This window comes from Nannospalax galili, unplaced genomic scaffold (assembly GCF_000622305.1).
Source record: "Nannospalax galili isolate Female #2095 unplaced genomic scaffold, S.galili_v1.0 scaffold1349, whole genome shotgun sequence".
Lineage (NCBI taxonomy): Eukaryota > Metazoa > Chordata > Mammalia > Rodentia > Spalacidae > Nannospalax > Nannospalax galili.
Genome location: NW_008359755.1, coordinates 944,853 through 964,347, shown reverse-complemented (window position 1 = coordinate 964,347; position 19,495 = coordinate 944,853). Strand labels below are relative to the sequence as shown.

Genomic DNA, 19,495 nt, shown 5'->3' with positions numbered 1-19,495 from the left:
TGTGGGTCTGTTATCAGAAATCTGTGACATTTTTCATTTTTAAGATATAGACTAGAGACATAACTACCAGCATCAATCAAGAATTTATTCAAGGGGCTGGAGTGACAGCTCAGCAGTTAAGAGCAGCTGTTGCAGAGGACTGGGGTTTAGTCCAGAAGATCCAACACCCTCTTGTAGTCTCCACACAGGGGTGCACTTACATGCATGGAGGCAAAACACTGACAAATGTAAAATAAAGATAAATATAATATTTTTAAAAAAGAATTTTTTCAAACAGCACCCCACCGTGGTTTTCCCCTCAAACTGAGTTCTCATGCATGATCATAGAACACCCTTGCATGTCTCTGTAACAGGTTTTATGTCACTGTGTTGTGTATGTGTATCTCTGCTGTCTTCTTACCATATCAACTCCTGAATTCCTTGAGGACAGAAGAGTCCAATGTAGTTTGCATATTTATCATTTAACATTATTCAGGCCAAATCATAGGCACTCAGAAAATCACTAGGATGTCTGCCAACTCAAACCTTATTTCCCAGTTTGTAATCTCTCTTAAATCTAGTCATTGTAAAATTGTTTTATCAGCCAAATTAGAAATTGCTTCTCTAACTAGAAACCCAGTGCTTCACTGAATGAATGCCTACTATACTTCTTTTTTAAGTTTAATTAGATTTCAGTCACAATACAGGCACACTAAAAATATTGCAAATAATTACCTTCTGATTGTCTGTATAAAGTGTATATGAGTCATAACTGAATTCCATGTTTAGATTTGGCCCTATCCTCAAGATAACTCCTTGCATAAATGAAAATTTTGCAGAATCTGAAAAACTCCAAAAACAATTCTGGCCTCAAACATTTCAGACAGGGATCTTTGACCTGTATTGCTTTTGAATTAGTTTATAAATATCACATACACAAAAATCACATAATATAGCTACCTAAATTATTTTGAGGGGATGACACAGCATATACATGCAAAATAATTAAAATATAAAAATTTTATATCTTACAGAATCCCATTGTTCTGGTAAGAGTGTTTTGTTTGTTTGTTTGTTTTAGAATTGGAATGACTGCCGTCACCAGGCTTTTGTCTACGATCATCTTTCAGATCTCCTTGAGTTGCTTTTAGATCCAGAACAGCTCACAACATCCTTTCATTCAACCCGTAGTAGCCTACTCTCTCAGGAAGCTGTGGTGGCACTCAGCTTTCTAATTGAAGGCACTGTCAGTAGAGCCAGGAAGGTCTATCCCCTTCATGAACTCGCACTGTGGCAACCACTGCATGCAGAAAGTGGCTTCTCAAAGATCTCTAGGACTTTCTCTTTCTCCAAGCTGGAAGCCTGGTTGAGAGCCTGCTTGACTGGGAATCCGTTTGGTCCATCTGCTTGCCTCAAATCTGGAAAGAAATTGGCTTGGGCTCACCAAGGTATTTTTTTTTAAGTATTTTAACCTATATTAAATTGAATGAAAGAAACTTAGTGTTTCCTGGTGTATTGATGGTCAGATGTCTTCTAGCCTGGTGCAGTAACATATCTATAATCTTTAGTACTTAGAAGACTGAGGCAGAAGGATTGCAAGTTCAAGGGCAAATTGGGCTATACAGTGAAATCCTTTCTCAAAAAAACAATTGATTGACTAAGTAAAAAATGCCACTAATATAAAAATATCAGTCTTTTGTACTTGACTTGAATGCAGCAGTGATCTCAGAATTGACTCAGAATTCTTTGGTTATAGTCCACTGGAACACTACAGTTAACCCTCTCTGCTGCACTTGTCTCTGATGCTCTCCCTGTCATTGTCATGTGCTCACTTGCTTGGGGTTTTTTTATTTTCCACACAAAAGCAGAATTTGGCCAACCAATAGAAATAACCTCAGAGGGGTTGGAGAGATGGCTCAGTGGTTAAGAGCACTGGCTGCTCTTGCAGAGGACCCAGGTTTGATTCCTAGCACCCACATGGTGGCTAACAGTCATCTGTAACTCCAGTTCCAGGGGATCTGACAACCTCTTCTGACCTCCATGGGCATTGTACCACATGGGTGCACTTACCTACATGCAAGCAATACACTCATATACATAAAATCAATCAATCAATAAATAAATAAAATATATTTTAAAAGAAATAGGTTCATAGTTGGTTTAAAGATAAGGTCTTTTTTTTTTTTTTTAATATGTATGAGTATATTGCCTATGTGTATATAAGTACAGCTGTGTCATGCAGTGCCCACAGAGGCCAGAAGAGGGTGTTGGAGCCCCTGGAACTGGAGTTACAGATGGTTATTAGCCACCATGTGGTTGCTGGAAATCAAACCTGGGTCCTTTACAAAAGCAGCCAGTGCTCTTAACTGCTGAGCCATCTCTCCAGCCCCAAGGTCATATTTTTAAAGCTGCATAAACAGAAGCAAGGAATATATATTTCTAAATTAGAAATCAGAAATCATGATTACAATAGAAAGAATCTGCCATTCTCTGATTCAGATATCTATTCCTGATTAAATGGATAGGTTCTGGTGTTGTTGTGCCCATGTATAAATTTTAAGAGAAAGACTAGGGAAATAGCTATATAGATACCTATATTATTGAGGTAAGTGCCAGGCCAAGTAAAAAAAAAGTCAGGCTATGTTTCCACAATCTCTGAATTTTAAATATAGACCAAAAAAAAAAAAAATCCATATATGTGTTAAAAAACAATTTAGTCTTTTTTCAGGTTTTTTAGGGAGTGCTAGAGGACTAAACCTAGGGCCTCATGCATCCTAAGTTGCACTCTGCAACTGAAGAGCACCTCCAGAAAGTAACACTAAAACCCAGAAAATGGTTGACCATCAGCTATAGAATTTGGAGTTTAAAAATATAATCCAGGAAGTCTGTATCCAACCAAGCTATTCTGTAAAGTCAGACTCCTGCAAAGATTTAAGGATCCCATAAATATGTAAGTTATACTGGATAGTTCTTTATGTTCATAAAAAGTTAGGCTTCAGTTTTGGTTTTTTTTAATATTTTGTTTTGTGTGTATGAGTGTATTGTCTGCATGTACGCGAGTGCACCCGTGCAATGCCTCGGAAGTCAGAAGAGGGCGTCGGATTCCCCTGGAACTGGAAATAAGGATTGTTCTTAGGTGCCATGTAGGTACTGGGAATCGAACCTGGGTCCTCTGCAAGAGCAGTCAGGGCTCTTCACTACTGAGCCATCTCTCTAGCCCCAGGCTTCAGTTTTTTAACCTTGATAGAGTAGGTACTAATAGGAAAAAAAGAATATCCAACCTCTAAAGATTACGTTAAAATGTTACCAGAGAGAGTGGGATAATAAATTATTTTTAATCTGTTTTTTTACTATTGTTTTTCTACAATAGTCATGTATTTATGTATATTGTATATGTGCAATTAAAAAAATAATTCTTTGGGGGCTGGAGAGATGGCTCAGTGGTTAATAGCACTGATTGCTCTTCCAGAGGACCCGGGTTCGTTTCCCAGCACCCACGTGGTGGCTAACAACCATTCATAACTCCAGTTCCAGGGGATCCATTGCCCTCTTCTGGCCTCTGTGGGCTTTGCAGAACACAGGTGTACTTGTATACATGCAGGCAGAATACCCATATACATCAAAAAATAATTCTTTTATCCTGGCATGGTGGTACATGCCTTTAATCCCAGCAGTCAGGAGGCAGAGGCAGGAGGATGTCTATGAGATCAAGGCCAGCCTGGTCTACATAGTAAGGTCATACAAGCTGGAGCTGCAGGGAGATCCTGACCCCAAAAAAATTTTTTTAAAGAAGAATGATAGCATATTTATGTATCCTTTCCACTTTCAACCAGTATTGATTACAGAGGATCTCCATGACTTGCAGGGACATTCAGGCTGAGAACCAAGTCACATACTGTTGGGACTGTGTTAGGAAGAAAGTTGCATGTATTTGTGTTATCACTTTGTGTAAGATCTGTGAGGGAAGACGCACTCTCAAATAATGGCCTTGGGGGTAAGACTTGAACTCAAGTAGACTTGATGTGAGGATGCTGGTAGTAAATTAGGAGGGGTATAGAATTACTATTATAGGCATTTGGGGGATTAATTATGATTGGGTTGATAAAGTACAGCATCCTGGAAGAAAAGCTGTTTGAATCTGTCATTTACTAGCTTATGACTTCAGGCACATTACTTAACTTAAAAGGCAGACAAAAAAAAATCTTAGGTGTATTAGAAATCTTGAATGTACTATAGTTTCGAAATTTTTTTAATAATAATTTTGAAAATTATAAATACACATAAAAGAATGATAAACACTTCTTTGTGCACTGCTTATTCTAATATAGTTGCCTTACATGTTTCAAAGTTTAGACTTGGCACATGTAGACATGTGTAATCTCATATGATTATTTGTTTTTCTTTGATTTGAACTGTCTTTTTTTTTTGAACTATCTTATTTATGTTTTCTTAAATAGTGGAAGGTACGACCAAACGAGCAAAGATTGCTTGTAATGCTCATGTGGCCCCTAGGCTGCACCGTATGGTGCTGATGAGCCAGGTCTACAAGCAGACACTGGCCAAGAGCTCAGACACTCTGGTGAGAGCACACGTCAGGATTCATCGCTGCAACGAATCTTTTATATATCTGCTCTCCCCCTTACGGTAAGCACAGTCTCATGACATTCTGATTTTTTCTTTGAACTAGGCTTTTTTAAAAAAAATCAGAATATTGTTTAGCTAACTACTTCCTATTTTCCTCACTTAAAATTATTTTTCAGCTCTGTGACAGTTGAAAAGTGCAGGAATAGCACCTTTGTCTTGGGCCCTGTGGAGACGTCTCTTCACATCCATGACTGTGACAATGTAAAAGTCATTGCTGTCTGCCATCGATTGTCCATCTCTTCTACAACAAGTTGCACTTTCCACATTCTGACACCTTCACACCCACTTATTCTCTCTGGAAACCAGAGAGTCACTTTTGCTCCCTTTCACACCCATTACCCAATGCTAGAGGACCATATGGCCAGGAGTGGCCTTGCTACAGTGCCTAACTATTGGGATAACCCAGTGGTTGTGTGCAGAGAAAGCGGCAACACAAGGGTCTTCCGGCTTTTACCACCCTGTGAGTTCTACATATTTATTATTCCTTTTGAAATGGAAGGGGACACAGCAGAGATTCCTGGTGGTCTTCCATCTGCTTATCAGGAAGCACTGGCTCAAAGAGAGCAGAACTTACAGAGCTGGCAGAAAACTGTGAAGGAGGCTCACTTGACAAAGTAAGTGTTTTTGAGAATTAATGTTTGCTTTTTATGTGAAACTTGATGGGAAGACAAATTAATCTGCATCTGCTTATAGCTGTGCCGACCAAAGTAATTTAAACAATATAGTGCATCTTGTGTTAAGGCTTACATTTCAAGTTAGTATTCTAGGCACTGTGTATTGGAGGATATGAATGAGTGGGTCCTCGTGTATTAGATTCTCTTCTTTCAAGAACTTCAAGTTGTTCTGGGATGTTGGCACATCCTGCAAGCACAGCATGGAAAAACTTGAGGCAGGGGGATCACAAATTCAAGGTTAGTGAGAGCTACATGGTGAGACCCTGCTTCAAAATAAAAATAAGCTTAAATCTACTGGGCAGAGGTAAGACTAAAACATTGCATTAGTTAATGAGGTATTATAAAGGATATGGCACATAATTCAACCCTAAATGAATGAATATTAACTTTTTTTTCCCCATGATACTAGTGATTCTCAGACTTGGTTGTGCATCAGACTCCTCTAAGAGCCTTGTTTAAAATACAGATTTCCCTGGTTCCTACCACACCAAAGACTTACTAAGCCACATTCTTAAAGGGTATTTTCCTAAGGCTGATACATGGATTATTGCCAGTTACTGTCAAAGTTTTCCTTAATATATGGTAAAATGGAAGAAACAATCAGTGTTTTAAAATAAAGCTATATTTACATATTTACACAATGTAAAATACTGTGCTTCATTCTACTTTGGAGGGGACTGAAATATAGCTTATTTTAGTTACATGTTTAGATAGCTGTGGTATTATGTTATGCCTAAAGTTCTATTTCAGAGGTGCTGGTCTTTGAACTCCAAAAGCCAGAGACATGCCATGCAGTTAATAGAGATTCAGAAGATGCCATGTAAATAGCCAAGGAAGGCATGCAGAGAACGTAGAATTTGTAATGGGTCTTGAAGAATGAGATGCTTAGATAGTAAGTGAGGACTGACTAGTCCAAATGAAAAACAGTGGAGGAGAAGATGTCTTGGAAGCAGAAGCTAAGGCAGGATTCTGGGTGTAGAATAGTGGTATTTAAGCTTGCTGAGTCAATTGAATCAGGTTATGTTACAGCTTAAATATGAGGCAGTGATAGTTACATTAGAATTAAGTAGTAGAAGCCTTTAAACAATGGAAATATGGACAGAAAGAAAAGCAATTCATTTATTCAGGAACATTTATAGGATGCCAAAACATACACTACTTTGTTAGAAGCTATGATGTTGAAAACATGTAAAGCAGTGTGACCGGCACACAGGAAAATTAGAAAGGGAACTGAAAGAGAGCAGGGCAGTGTTCCAATAGTCTCACTAAGAGTAGCTGGAATAGAGTGGAAGAAGGAGAAATGGAGAAATACTTTGATAGGAGGCAGGGCTCAGTGCATAATTTTGTAGAGACAAGAAAGTAAAAGATGATTTTTAATTGGATCTCGGCATAGAAATTATTTTTCTAAGAAAAATTTTATTAACCGATATTCTTCTGCACAAACTACTATGTACAACTTAAAATGAACAGATTCTCAGAGTCAATAACCATTGTTTATTCAAATAATTTGATGTACAGATCTTATTTGTTAGTGATCTTAGGAGAGGAAAATGGGAAATATTGCAGTGGCTTCTTCTGAATCTTGTCTGTTTGAGCACAGGGCACAAGTTCTTTTTGGAAATCTGTGTGAGCAGTAAAAGTCTTTATCATATGTTGACTCTTCTTCCATTTCCCTGCAAATTTTGTGATTTCAGTTTTTTTTAGAGCTGAATGATAATTCCATTTTATATATGTACCAGATTCTCGTTATTTGTTTATCTGTTGATGGACAACTAGGTTGGTTACGTTTCCTTGTGATGGTGAATAGAGCAGCAGTAAACACAGAGGGCAAATATCTGTACATAATCACAGGTAGAGAAGTGAAAGAGCTGAGAGAATAAGTACTTTACTCAGGGTTACAGAGGAGCTGCAGTTCACACCTTGTTAGCCGTGCTGCAGTACAGTAATAAAAACGTAAAATAAATGTTTCTTGAAAAAGGTCCCTTTAAAACACTTGTTGTCAATAGGGAATAGGGACACAGACCACTCTTGCTTCTTCAGAGGATGGTGTGATAAGAATAGGAGATAGGAATTAGCTAGGCAGTTAGAGTAAAAAGACCCCAAAGAAAAATAGCCAGTTTCTTGGCTAAAAGTCAAAATGTTCTTGAGACTGTTAACAACATACTTTGTTCCAAAGGCCAAAAATGTCGAAAGTATTTGGGAGCTTTCATCTAATCCTTAAAAGATTTTAGGGTTACCTCTTCAGAGGGGGGAATATTTGAGTACCCCAAAGCCCCATAAAAATAAATAAATGAAAGAAGAGAAGAAAAAAAAAAGAAAAAAGTGATGGGGAGATATGGGAGGTGTTGGAGGGGAGGGAGTGGGCATGGATTTGATCAAAGCACCTTATATGCATGTGTGAAATTCTCAATAAAGTTTTTATAAAAGTTAAAAAAACACTTGTGTTCTATTATTTAAATGCCTAGATTGTCTTACACATGTAAAAAGATTATAATTTGTAGAGTCCAGAATATGCTAAGCACTTAAAAAATACTGACTCCCCCCAAATCTTGTTTCAATCTGATAGCCACAATGGTTCTTCTTAGAAACAATCAAAGAGTAGTGCAACTTTGGGAATATAGATGTGGCTCAGCTTACACCAGGGTTACATCAGTCAAAGAACCGCCCCTGTCAGATTGGCCTGTTGGCATGTCTGTAGAAAATTGTCTTGATTGATGATTGATGTGGGAGAGCCCAGCCCACTGTGGGCAGCACCATGCCTAGGCAGGTGGGCCTGGGCTATACAAAAAAAAAAATGAGCTGGGCAAGCCAGAGGGATCCAGCTAATAAGCAGTGTTCCTCCATGGTTTCTGCTTCAGTTCCTGCTTAGCTCCTGCCCTTACTTCTCTCAGTGATGAACTGTGACCCAGAAGCACAAGCCAAATAAACCCTTTCCTCCTCAAGCTGCTTTTGATTAGAATGTTTTATTATAGCAACAGTAAGTAACTTGAACACATCCAGATCAAAACTCATTTTAAGTTGAGAATATCGGAAGCTGAAAGTTCATTTAGTATACCTGACCTACTGAACTGATACCATAGTGCAGGAACACTGTGCACTGTAGAATAGTCTACCTTGTGATGGTGTGTCTAGCAGCCATTGCCCAGCTAATTAGAAAAGAATATTATATTACATATTACTAGCCCAAGAAAATATCAAAATTCAAAATACAGTGTTTTACTGAGCACCCATACTTCATAGTTGTGCTGTCATCAAGTTGAAGTCATTAAGTCTAGACATAGTTGGGAAGGTTCAGTAGGAAGACAGAATCCAGACTACAAACAAACTGATGTGATCCTTTAAAAAGTGATTAGATCATTGTCCTTTCCCTGTTTTGACCCCCTTTAATGTCTTTCCATCAAACTTGCTAAAATCGAAAGCCTTGACCCCTCCCTACCAGCTTTCCGCCATTCTTTCTCTCCCTCGCACCTATCTACCATATAGGAGTCTTCTTGCTATTACTTAGACATTGCCCTCTGCCCAAGACCGTCAGGAACAAATCTGATTTGTAGAACCAGGAGAGAGTATAATAACTCAGTCCAAGGTGGCAGAAATTACCTTTCATCTTGGTGAAGGTTGATGTACTGGTTTTCTTTCTGTTGCTATGATGAAACACTCTGACCAGAACCAACTTGGGAAGGAAAGGGCTTATTCTGAAAGAGTTTGTTTCAGCTTACAGTTCAGTCCTTCATTGAGTAAAGCTAGGGCAGGAACTGAATTAAAAGGTACGGAGGAAAACCGCTTATTGGCTTGCTTCTCTGGCCTGTGCTCAACCTGTTTTCTTAGACAACCCAGGACCACCTGCCCAGGGGTGGCACCACCCACAATGGGCTGGGCCCTCCCACATCACTCAACAATCAAGAAATGCCTCAGAGACATGTCCACGGGCCAACCTGGTAAAGGAAATTCCTCAGCTGAGGTTCTGAACCTCTTCTCAAGTGTGTCAAGTTGACGACTGAGGCTAAACAGCACAGTTGGGGAACATGGGGCAACTTTTTCAATGAAAAGGAATAAAAACAACTTATAATTGGGGTCTGGCTCACATGATAAAATTTTGGGAGAGTTCTAGGAAGCAAGGCTTTGGTACAGATTGAATGCTATTTGGAAGTGAAAGTAACTTTGTGATTGGTAGCTTAGTTTTTATCTCTAAAATGGGGTGGGATGCAGTAAAACTAAAATGATAAAAGCAGTCACTCGTCCAGGAGAGAAGCATTGTTGGTCATTCTTGTGGTCTGCACATTTATTTTACCTCTAGACTAAAGTGGGAGTGTTCTTTTTGGTCTATCATCATTCCAGAATTATTGATGAATTATTGTGTCCAGCAGAAGCACAGCATAGCCAGGCCAAATTGTAGCCATCCCAGGCTTGGCTGACAGTGCTAATCTGCTCCTAGCTATGAGGAGCTGCTCTTTTCCCTGTGCTAACACCTTAAACATGCTGTCACATTAGTGCCTTTGTCGTCTCTGCTTCTGCCTGGCAGTCCTTCCGTAGAGTCGGTTTGCTGCTCCCACCATCTTGTGCAGACCTGCTCTTTTCTAAAACAGCATTCCCAGCACTCTTATACTCTCATGTGATGCTGTTTCTCCACATAGTTTTCTTATAGTTAACTCTAATATATTTTACTTCCTACCTATCCTCCCTACAAGAGCGTATAGTCAACAGGGACTAGACACACGGATCACAGTGTGAAGGCACCCTGTGGAGTCCTGTAGCTACCAGCCTGCCTCAGCAGCGGCTTTATCCCTTTACACTTATTTCCATCATTCAGAACACCTTGCAGCATTTATTGGTCCTCAGTAAGAATGACATTGACATGTCTTTACACTTTTCTGACCACTTTTTAAAACTGGTCTGATCTATTCTGAACACAATGAGAATGGAAGGATAGTTAGAAACAATCATTTAACATTATCATGTTGAAATTTTAAGTAATCACTTGGAGTAAAACTGTTGAAGTTCATTTTCTTAAATTCTTGTTGCTCTCCATTACAACTTTAGGGATAAGAGGAAGCAGTTCCAGGTACTTGTGGAGAACAAGTTTTATGAATGGTTGATTAATACAGGACATCGCCAACAGCTGGACAGCCTTGTTCCCCCTGCAGCGGGCTCCAGACAAGCAGCAGGCTAGGACTCCTGTGTCAGCTCGCTGGTAGGCGGTTATAATGCACACTGCTTAAAAGGAATTCTTTGGGGGAAATCATGCATGTGTAAAAAAAGAAAGAAAAGCATAGTATGTTCATCTTGCAAATTTCTTCCACTACTCCCACCAGCCTACATCCACGTATTTACCATATTTTATGATAACAAACCTAAAGTTCAAATGGAACCTATAGAAATCTGGACAAATATTTTTTTCTCCTTATTTTTCTTTGTTTTTGCTGTTGTTGCTTTGTCTGCTTAAAGATTTGTTTTCCTGGGGCTGGAGAGATGGCTCAGTGGTTAAGAGTACTGACTGCTCTTACAGACGATTTAGGTTCGAGTCTCAGCACCCACATAGTGGCTAACAACTGTCCATAACTCTAGTTCCAGGGAATCCGACACCCTCTTCTGGCCTCCACGGGCATTGCATGACATGGGTGCACTTACACAATACACATAAAATAAAAATAATAAAAAATAAAATGTTTTTTAAAAAAGATCTATTTTACTTTTAATTATGCATTTGTTGGTGGGGAGCTAGGGTGTTATAGGCAGTTGTGAACCACTTGATGTGTGTGCTGGGAATTGAACTCTGGTCCTCTGGAAGAGCAATACATGCTTCAGCCCAAGCTTTATTTTATTTCTCCTTTCTATCATGTCTTTTTCTTATCCCTAGAACTTTTTAATAAAGCTGGTCTTTATTAATCACACATTGAGTTATTAACAAGTTAGCTAGACTTAATCCATATGAATGTTTTACTACAGAACACTTGAAGAAAATCATGAATTAAATAAGTAGATGAAAACATGGATAGAGTTAAATTTACTGTGGATTATTTAATCCAAGTACTTAAACTTTTTTTTACTTTTATTTTATGTCTATGAGTGTTTTGCCCATGTGTGCTCATGCATACAGTATTCAAGAAGGCCAGAAGAGGGCATCAGAGTCTCTGGAACTGGAGTTATACATGGTTATTAGCCACCATATGGGTGCTAGGAACGGAACCCAGGTCTTCTGCAGTGCTCTTAACTGCTGAGCCATCTTTCAAGCCCCAAACTAATTAGTTTGAAAATAGAAATTGATTTGGTGCTTTCAAGTATTTTTAAAGACTAAAAGTGGGTAAAGAAACAGGACATGAATAGGTAGTTCACAGAGAAAAACACAGAGACAGGGATGCTCACTTAAAAATTAAGAAATGAGCTGGGAGTGGTGGCACATGTGGAACAGAGGCAGGCTTAAGTCCAGCCTGGTCTATGTAGTGAGTTCCAGCCAGCTGGGGCTACAGGGAGACCCTCCTCAAAAAGACTAAAAACCCAAAACCAAACAAACAAACAAACAAAAAATCAAGAAATAGGGGCTAGAGAAATGGCTCAATGGGTAAAGGCACTTGCCTTTCAAGCCTGACAACCTGAGTTTGATCCCTGGAACCCACATAAAGGTGAAAGGAGAGAAGCATCTCCACAGAGTTGTCCTCTGACTTCACAGGCACACTGTGGCACACAGCACCCCCCTCCCATGTATAATGCATACACATGATAATAAATAAATTATGAGGATGTCAGGGTATTGTACTCTACACCTGTGTTCTGAGCACTAGAGAGGCTGAGGTAGGATGGTTGATGCAAGTTTGAGGGCAGCCTGTGCTATGTACTAAGACCCTGCTTCAAAAAGACCATAAAAAGAAAAATAATAATAAATTAATGTGACAACAAGTTGACTTCGCTCATGAAATGTCTAAGATCATCATTGTTTTAGATTTCACATTTTAAGATTCTGGATAATTTGGACAAATTGACCTGACATTCAAATGCTTCAAAGTGGAAGAGGGGGCAGAAAGAATGTAAGAGCCAGAGGATGGTGAGTTGTGCAGCAAAACATCCTCTGGCCATGACACACTGTCACATTGATGAACTCACTGCACCTGTGGTTACCTTCATAAGACCTGCCTGAGATTGAGCCTATCACCAATCATTATGATGGGGGAGGGGCCTGTGAGGCCCCACCCCTCCCTCAGTGTCTACTGGCAGTTAATGGTTGTTGAGGGAGGAGAGTCAGTGTCTTCAGTGGTATAGCCACTGGTAAGTTGCTTTGCTCCAATAAATAACCTCCCCCTCCAAAACAAGACTGTCCTGCAGAACTTTGGAACATTAGGTGGTAAAATTGGGTATTGGGTCACCAATTTAGATATTATTCCCACAGTGCAGCATATTCAACCTTAGGGGGACACACATGACTTTAAGCGATTTATGGATTCATATTTTATATTTTAATGCCATATTCATTAGGGAAGTTTCCTTCTATATATTTAGTGTGTCCTAAGAACTTGCCCAAAGACGTACGTATTGTCTCCCTCATTTGTGGATCCTAGAACCAAATCTTTGGGAGTCCATATCCTGATGTAACTGCAGGAACAAGGAGAATGGAAGGGAACCAGGGAGGTGAAGGGAAAGAAGGAACTCGAGAGAGAAGAATAGTAGGAAACAGGTGTTACTAAGGGAGAAATGTGTAAAAAGAGGGTTGTTAAATGGGAGGGGAAGAAGGAGGGCTGTACAAGGAAATATGGAAATAAAGGGGAAGAACTCAAGAGCGGTGGGACCATAGCAGACAGAAATTATGAAGGGAGAAATGGAGAAAATGGGGACACTTTAAATGGGGAGGGTGGGGAGGGAGGATAAGACAGGGAGAGAAAGGAGAGATAAATAGTGCCTAGCTAGTATAAAAAAACCAAAGGGAATCGTATTAGTCCAAAAACCTACTGAAAAATTACACATGCAATATTTCTACATGAGTCCATGAGTATAGCTGAAAGCTATAACAAGAAACAGTGCAAGAGAGGAGAAACCTTCCTTTGAGTTGTTGACCAGGGAGGTCCAAGAGACTCCCAAAGTTACATAGGCTATTGCCACAGCCCTTGATTGCCTCCTGGAACTTGATGGTAAGACCCTACTGCTAAAGACAGGACATGCTTTGGACACAGGATTTGGAGTAACAGAGCTGGAGCTGACCTGGAAGCCACCTCCCCTGAAGGCTAGCTCTCACAGCTTTGGAGAGCACTACGCAAGTTGGTAAGGGAGAACATTAGTCGATGTTCTTCACGGCCCAGCATCAAAGCCTAAAAACCACAACAGTGACCAGCACAGCAAATGACATTGGTGCAGGACTGGCACTTTTATCTTGGGGGTAATCAACAGCTACCTAATTGGACTTAAAGCCCACTCAATGGAAGGAAAGTCACATGTGGTACTGTAAACCTAGCCAAATACACATAGCTGGAGAGGTCATAGATCCTAGAGAAAACTCCAAGGCTGTCTGTCATATCCCAAGACAAATGTAGTTTCTCACTATATGCAAAATATGGATCCTTAAATTTATAGACAAGTATCCCAGTCACCACCCATCAAAGAAGCTTCTTTTTCAAGAGACAGATAATTACAGAGTTCCACAACTGGTCACACACAGAGATTTTCTGTGAATTGCCCAAGCCTAAGTGACACATCTAGGATGCAATTTCTACACCTAAGGCTCATGGAACATAGAACAAGGGATGAAAGGAACACTAATGCATCTTTCAGTTCTCATCAATGAAGCTCCCTCATGTATCAGAGGGCCAAGAACGCAAAAGGTAACAAATGGCCAAAACACAGGGAATAAGAGTCTGCAGAGTGTGGATTCTTTGACTGGAGTCCTATATTAAAATCCACCCACCTGGGGCTCAGGGACCATTTCAGAAGAGGAGGCAGAAAGATTGTAAGAGCCAGGGAGGAGGTGCACAACCATATGGGAGTAGTCCTACAGGCTCCTGGGACTCTTCTCATATGGACCTACAGCAATGGTGTCGGCATGCACAAGACCCATGCAAACTTAAGCAGACGAAAACCCAGCACAGAACTGTGGAAATGAACAGCAGGTCCCAATCTTGGTTGAAGAATTATTGGCAACTGATTACTGTTGAGTTAGGAAGAGCTGATCTTCTTAAAGGGAGGGACTCTAGATAGGCTAAGTAGGTCCCAGTGGATGAACCTGCACTGAGGGACATCTGGGGACACTAACTTTACATGATAGGCCTTAACACAAATAACAGAATGTATGAACTCCTCCAGTGGGGGGCCTATGGGAGGGAGCCAAAAGGGAAGGGGGTATAAAGATGATTTTCTGTATGAAATACAGAAAAAATCAATAAAATAAAAGAACTTGCCAAGTGTGGTTGCACACGCCTTCAGTCCCACCTTCTGTGTTCCCTGCCTTGACTTCCTTCAATGATGGATTGTGAGTTGGACTGGCAGCTGTAAGATGAAAGAAACCCTTTCACCTAGGTTGCTTTTGGTCAGTATTTTATCACAGTAACAGAAACCAAACTGTAACAGTGGGATTTTCCCATTTATAATAGTTATATACCTAAAATTCTGAAAGGATGCAAAAAATGTATAGTTTTTGCCTTTCAGGAATAAGTCTGGGTATCTAAGGTAGGAGAAAGCTTAAGTTTTAGAGATATCAGAGGGATAATTCATCCCTCTGTTTGGGGCTTTTTCTCCAGCTCTCTTCTGGTGGTTCTGAGGATTGACCTAGAGCTTCATACATGCTAGGCAAGTGTCCCACCACTGAGCTACATCCTCAGTGTTCTCTTTCTTTGTGAGACCACGCTTTGCTAAGTTCCTCAGACTGGCCTTGAACTTACTCTGTAAACCAAGCAGACCTTGAACATGTAACTTCTTACTTCCCCCTCCCAGGTAGCTAGCATTATAGGTCTGTACTACCAGGCCTAACAAATCACCTTTCTAAGGTGAAGAATTCATTAGATTTTAGTGTATTCACAGATTTATGCAACTATCACCTTTTTAAAAACCATAATATTTTCATGACACCTAGTGAAAACCCATATGTGTGAGCAGTCATTTCCTACCCCTTCAACCCCTTTATCTTCTCTTGTCTCCAGCTCCTGGCAGCCAGTCCTTTGCTTTGTTTATTCTGAACATTTCATGTACATGGAATCAGTCACATTTATTTTAGCATTATGCTTTCAAGGTTCACACATGCTGTAGCATATATCAAGACTTGCTTTGTGGGGCTCTGGTTGTTCACTGATGGACATTAAGACTCTACTTTTCAGCTGCTATAAATAATGCTGTATATGCATTTGTTACAGGTTTTTATATCAGCATACACTTTCATTTCATATGGGTTTATACCTTGAGCAGGGTTGTAAGCTGCAAATAAAGAAAAAGTGTATATTCCTTTATTTGTTTTGTTCTTGAGACAGGGTCTTCCCGTGTAGCCCAGCCTGGTCTTGAACTTATGACAGTTCTTCTGCCTCAGTATCCTGAGACCTGGATATCCTGTGTCACCATGTCCAGGTATACTGTTCTTTTAAAAAATATTTAATTTTACAATATTTAGTCAATAAATGCTGAGTTAAGAATTAGAAACTTGACAGGCACAGTGGCAGAGGCAGGCAGATCTTTGTGAGATTGAGGTCATCCTGGTCTACATAATGAGTTTCAGGCCAGCTGTGGCTACAGGGAGACCCTGTCTCAAAAAGGCCAAGAAGGAAAAAAAAGAATTGGAAACTTGTTGGAGAGTGTACAGTTTAAGTTGGTCCCACCCAGTCTACCCTTCTTTGTGTATATATGAATTTTTTATTATATGATAGCTAACACCAAAAAAGAATATCAAGTTCATTTTGCCATTCTTAAGTGTCATGATCCTCATGATTTGTTAGTTTTCTTACTTGCATGAAACATGAAAATTAAGTTAGCAGCATTAATTTCTCTTTCATTATTTGCAGGGCTCTAAGAACATGAAGATGAAGGAGGACGGTGCCCATATTAAAGCTAAACTGGGACCGGGTGTGCTGGCACTTCCTATAATCCCAGCATTTGGGAGGCAGAGGCAAGTGGATCTCCATGAGCCTGGTCTGCAAAAAAAAGAAAGACAGAACACTAAATTGGGAAGGGACTTTGAGGCCTTTTATCTCCATTTATGACCATTTGTTGATTTCTATTCTCTTTGCATTTAGGCTGAATTTTAGCTACACTTCTGACTTGCCTATAAAAATAATGTTTATAGACTATCAAAAAAATGAAAAGTTGATGAAGGCAGTCTGTTATATGTGTATGTTAATATTTAAGTGATTGAGAACAGGTTTAAATACAGTTTATTTCTATTTTAATTTTCATGATGAAAGAGTTTTATCCTTTCTAGAGCTAATAAAAGAGTTGTATAGTCCTTTGTAACTAAGAAAAATTGATACTCCTTTTTTAAAAGAGAAGAAGTATGGTATTGTATAAATATAGCAGAGATGCTTTATAAAATGATATTTTAGTCCTTAAAGTATCAAACTTAATGCAATTGTATAAAAATTTTTTATTTTTCACCTTGTTTCAAATTTCAATAAAAAAACTAAAAAGAAATTTTGTCCTTTTGTTCAAAATGTAAGCTTTACTTTTAATAAAAGTTTTTTGTTATTTTGTGACTATCAAATTTAGACCTGACTGGGAAGCCCTCTTCTTTAAGGTAAAGGAACTTGATAACGTTAGTGAAATGAATCTAATCGTTGAATCAGGTTATGTCATATGCTCACTCCATTTAAAATTATAGTCTTGGGGGCTGGAGAGATGGCTCAGTGGTTAGGAACACTGGTTGCTCTTGCAGAAGACCCAGGTTCGAATCCTAGCACTCACATGGCAGCTAACAACTGTCTGTAACTCCAGTTCCAGGGGCTCCAACAGCCTCTTCTGACCTACGAGGGCATTGTACGACACAGATGTGCTTACCTACATGCAGGCAATACACGCATACACATAAAATCAAAATAATAAAATTTTAAAAATTATAGTTTCTAAAAATCAGCTACTCTTACACTTTAAAGTAAAAATTTAACCCTCTTAATGTTAATGCTAGTTGAAATTTTCATAGATTTTACTTTAAGATGAAATTCAGGTAAGCAGAGCATGACTAAATAAAGAACCACTGCAGTACCAGAAGTGTGCTTTGTTAATAAAGTTCACGGAATTTATCAGATACTTTTTAAAATATTTTATTTTATGTGTATGAGTGTATTGCCTGTATGTATGTGAGTGCACCTGTGTCGTGCGATGCATCAGAAGACAGCATTGGATTCCCCTGGAACTGGAGTTAAGGATGGTTCGTAGCTTCCATGTGGGTGCTGGGAATTGAGCCCAGGTCCTCTGCAAGAGCAGTCAGTGCTTTTAACCACTGAGCCATCTCTCCAGCCCAGAAAACTTTAAAGTTTATAAAATTCAGAAAACCAGCCACATCACTTAATGTTTGTTTCTCTTGTAATCTGCATGTCAGTCACATTTGTTGTGGTTTTAAAGATGTGTTTTTATTGTGTGTGCATGCATGCTTGCATGTGTGTGCGTGCGTGTTTGTGTGTGTAAAAGTATGTGCATGGAAATGCAGTGCCCTGGCTGCTAGTAACTGAACTCTGGTGTTCTGCAAAGGCAGCAAGCACTGTTAACCTCTGAGCCATCTCTGTAGCCCCCACATGTGCCCCCCCTTTTTTAATTGACTACATCTTGTGGATATCCCATTTTTCACAATATTTGCTGGAAGTTTGTTAATAAAAAGATGAGAAATTTGGACTTTTTTGTACTTGTCTGGGAAAATTAAGAGAGAAGAATTGATTTATTGTTTGAGTTTGCATAAAGTGTTATCTCATTCCTAAAGTTAGAGGGCCCAACTACCTAGCAAGTTCTAGAGTCACATGGTAGCATTCTGTCTCTATGTACCCTGACAATGCCCTTTCTAATGACACTCTAAAATTTATCTTTGGGGGAAAAAATTCAGACTTCAAAGGACGTTTGCAAAAATAGGTGACTGAGCTGGCTTTGGTGATACATGTCCTGAGCTTGGGAGACAGGAGAGGTGCCATAAGTTTAAAGCTAGCCTGAACTACATAGTTCCAGACCAGCCAGAGATAACCATAATACATGAAACTCTTTTTAAAAATAGAAAAGATAGTCGCGTGTGTGGCACCACCTTTAATCCCAGCACTTGGGAGGCAGAGACCAGTCTGGTCTACATAGCAAGTTCCAGGCCAGGTGTGGCTCCAGGGAGACCCTGTCTCAAGGAAGGGAGGGAAGGAGGGAAGGAAAAAAGAAAAGATGAAGTCACTAAAACCCCATATACTTTTTGTGTAGCCACCAGTTAACATTTTGCAACCTTCATTCTTCCACACTCTACTGTTTGGGGGTGTCTTTAAGACAGCCTCACTGTAGCCCCAGCTGACCTGGAACTCACTTATGTAGACCATCCCTGGCTGGCCTCTGTCTTACAGAGATCTGCCTGCCTCTGCCTCCTGAGTTCTGGGATTAAAGGGGTGCACTAGCACACCCAGCTGTTATTGTTAACAGCCTCAGACTCAGTAGCAGACATCATCTTACTCCTAAACACATTGGCGTGCATTTGCCAAAAACAAAGGTATTCTCCTATTTATAGTCATATGACAGTGATCAAATTCAAGAAGTCAAACATGGGTAACATATAGTCCACTTAAAAAATTTTTAAGTTGTCCCGTGAATATTTTTTGTAGTGCCCCCCATTGCCCTTGTATACGTTTGCTGCCTTCTGAACGTACCACATTGTCCAGAGGCAAGAGGGTTGTCTTTTGACTCATCTGCAGTCTCTTTTGAAGAAGAAAGGAAAAAAAATGACATGAAAAATGAGAAGTTACTGGCTGAAAAAAAACCCCACAGGGACTTTTGTTTTTTATTTTTCTAACTGGCTGGGTTGTGCTTTGACTCAGCGAAGTCTACAGTGCAGCAGGGCTTGGTGAGCATTAAAGGACCACTGAAGCTTCCCTTTATTTCATAATCCCATTTGTTTCTCTAGCACCCATCAATAGACTCAAATGACTGACTCAAATTTTGGATCCTATTCTCATGACTAAGCAAATGTTTGATTTAAAATCAGCCCAGTATAAAGGTCCCTGTGCCCAGAGCTGTCTGTAGCTAGTCCTTGATTTCTTTCAGCAGTGGAGAAATCAGCATTTGCGCTTAAA

At 39.6% G+C, this 19,495-nt stretch overlaps 1 protein-coding gene across 3 annotated transcripts in view; it reads left to right on the top strand.

Moving 5' to 3' along the window:
* Tbccd1 (TBCC domain containing 1) overlaps window positions 1–16,383 on the top strand; it is a 49,700-nt gene extending 33,317 nt beyond the window's left edge. For all 3 annotated transcript variants that reach the window (XM_008823633.3, XM_008823634.3, XM_029558917.1), the window contains exons 4-8: window positions 1,061–1,427; window positions 4,437–4,623; window positions 4,740–5,237; window positions 10,335–10,485; window positions 16,259–16,383. In XM_008823633.3, coding sequence (XP_008821855.2) covers window positions 1,061–1,427; window positions 4,437–4,623; window positions 4,740–5,237; window positions 10,335–10,464 — 1,182 coding nt within the window. In that variant the 3' untranslated portion in view covers window positions 10,465–10,485; window positions 16,259–16,383. The remainder of the gene's footprint in view (window positions 1–1,060; window positions 1,428–4,436; window positions 4,624–4,739; window positions 5,238–10,334; window positions 10,486–16,258) is intronic.
* The last annotated feature ends 3,112 nt before the right edge of the window (window positions 16,384–19,495 follow it).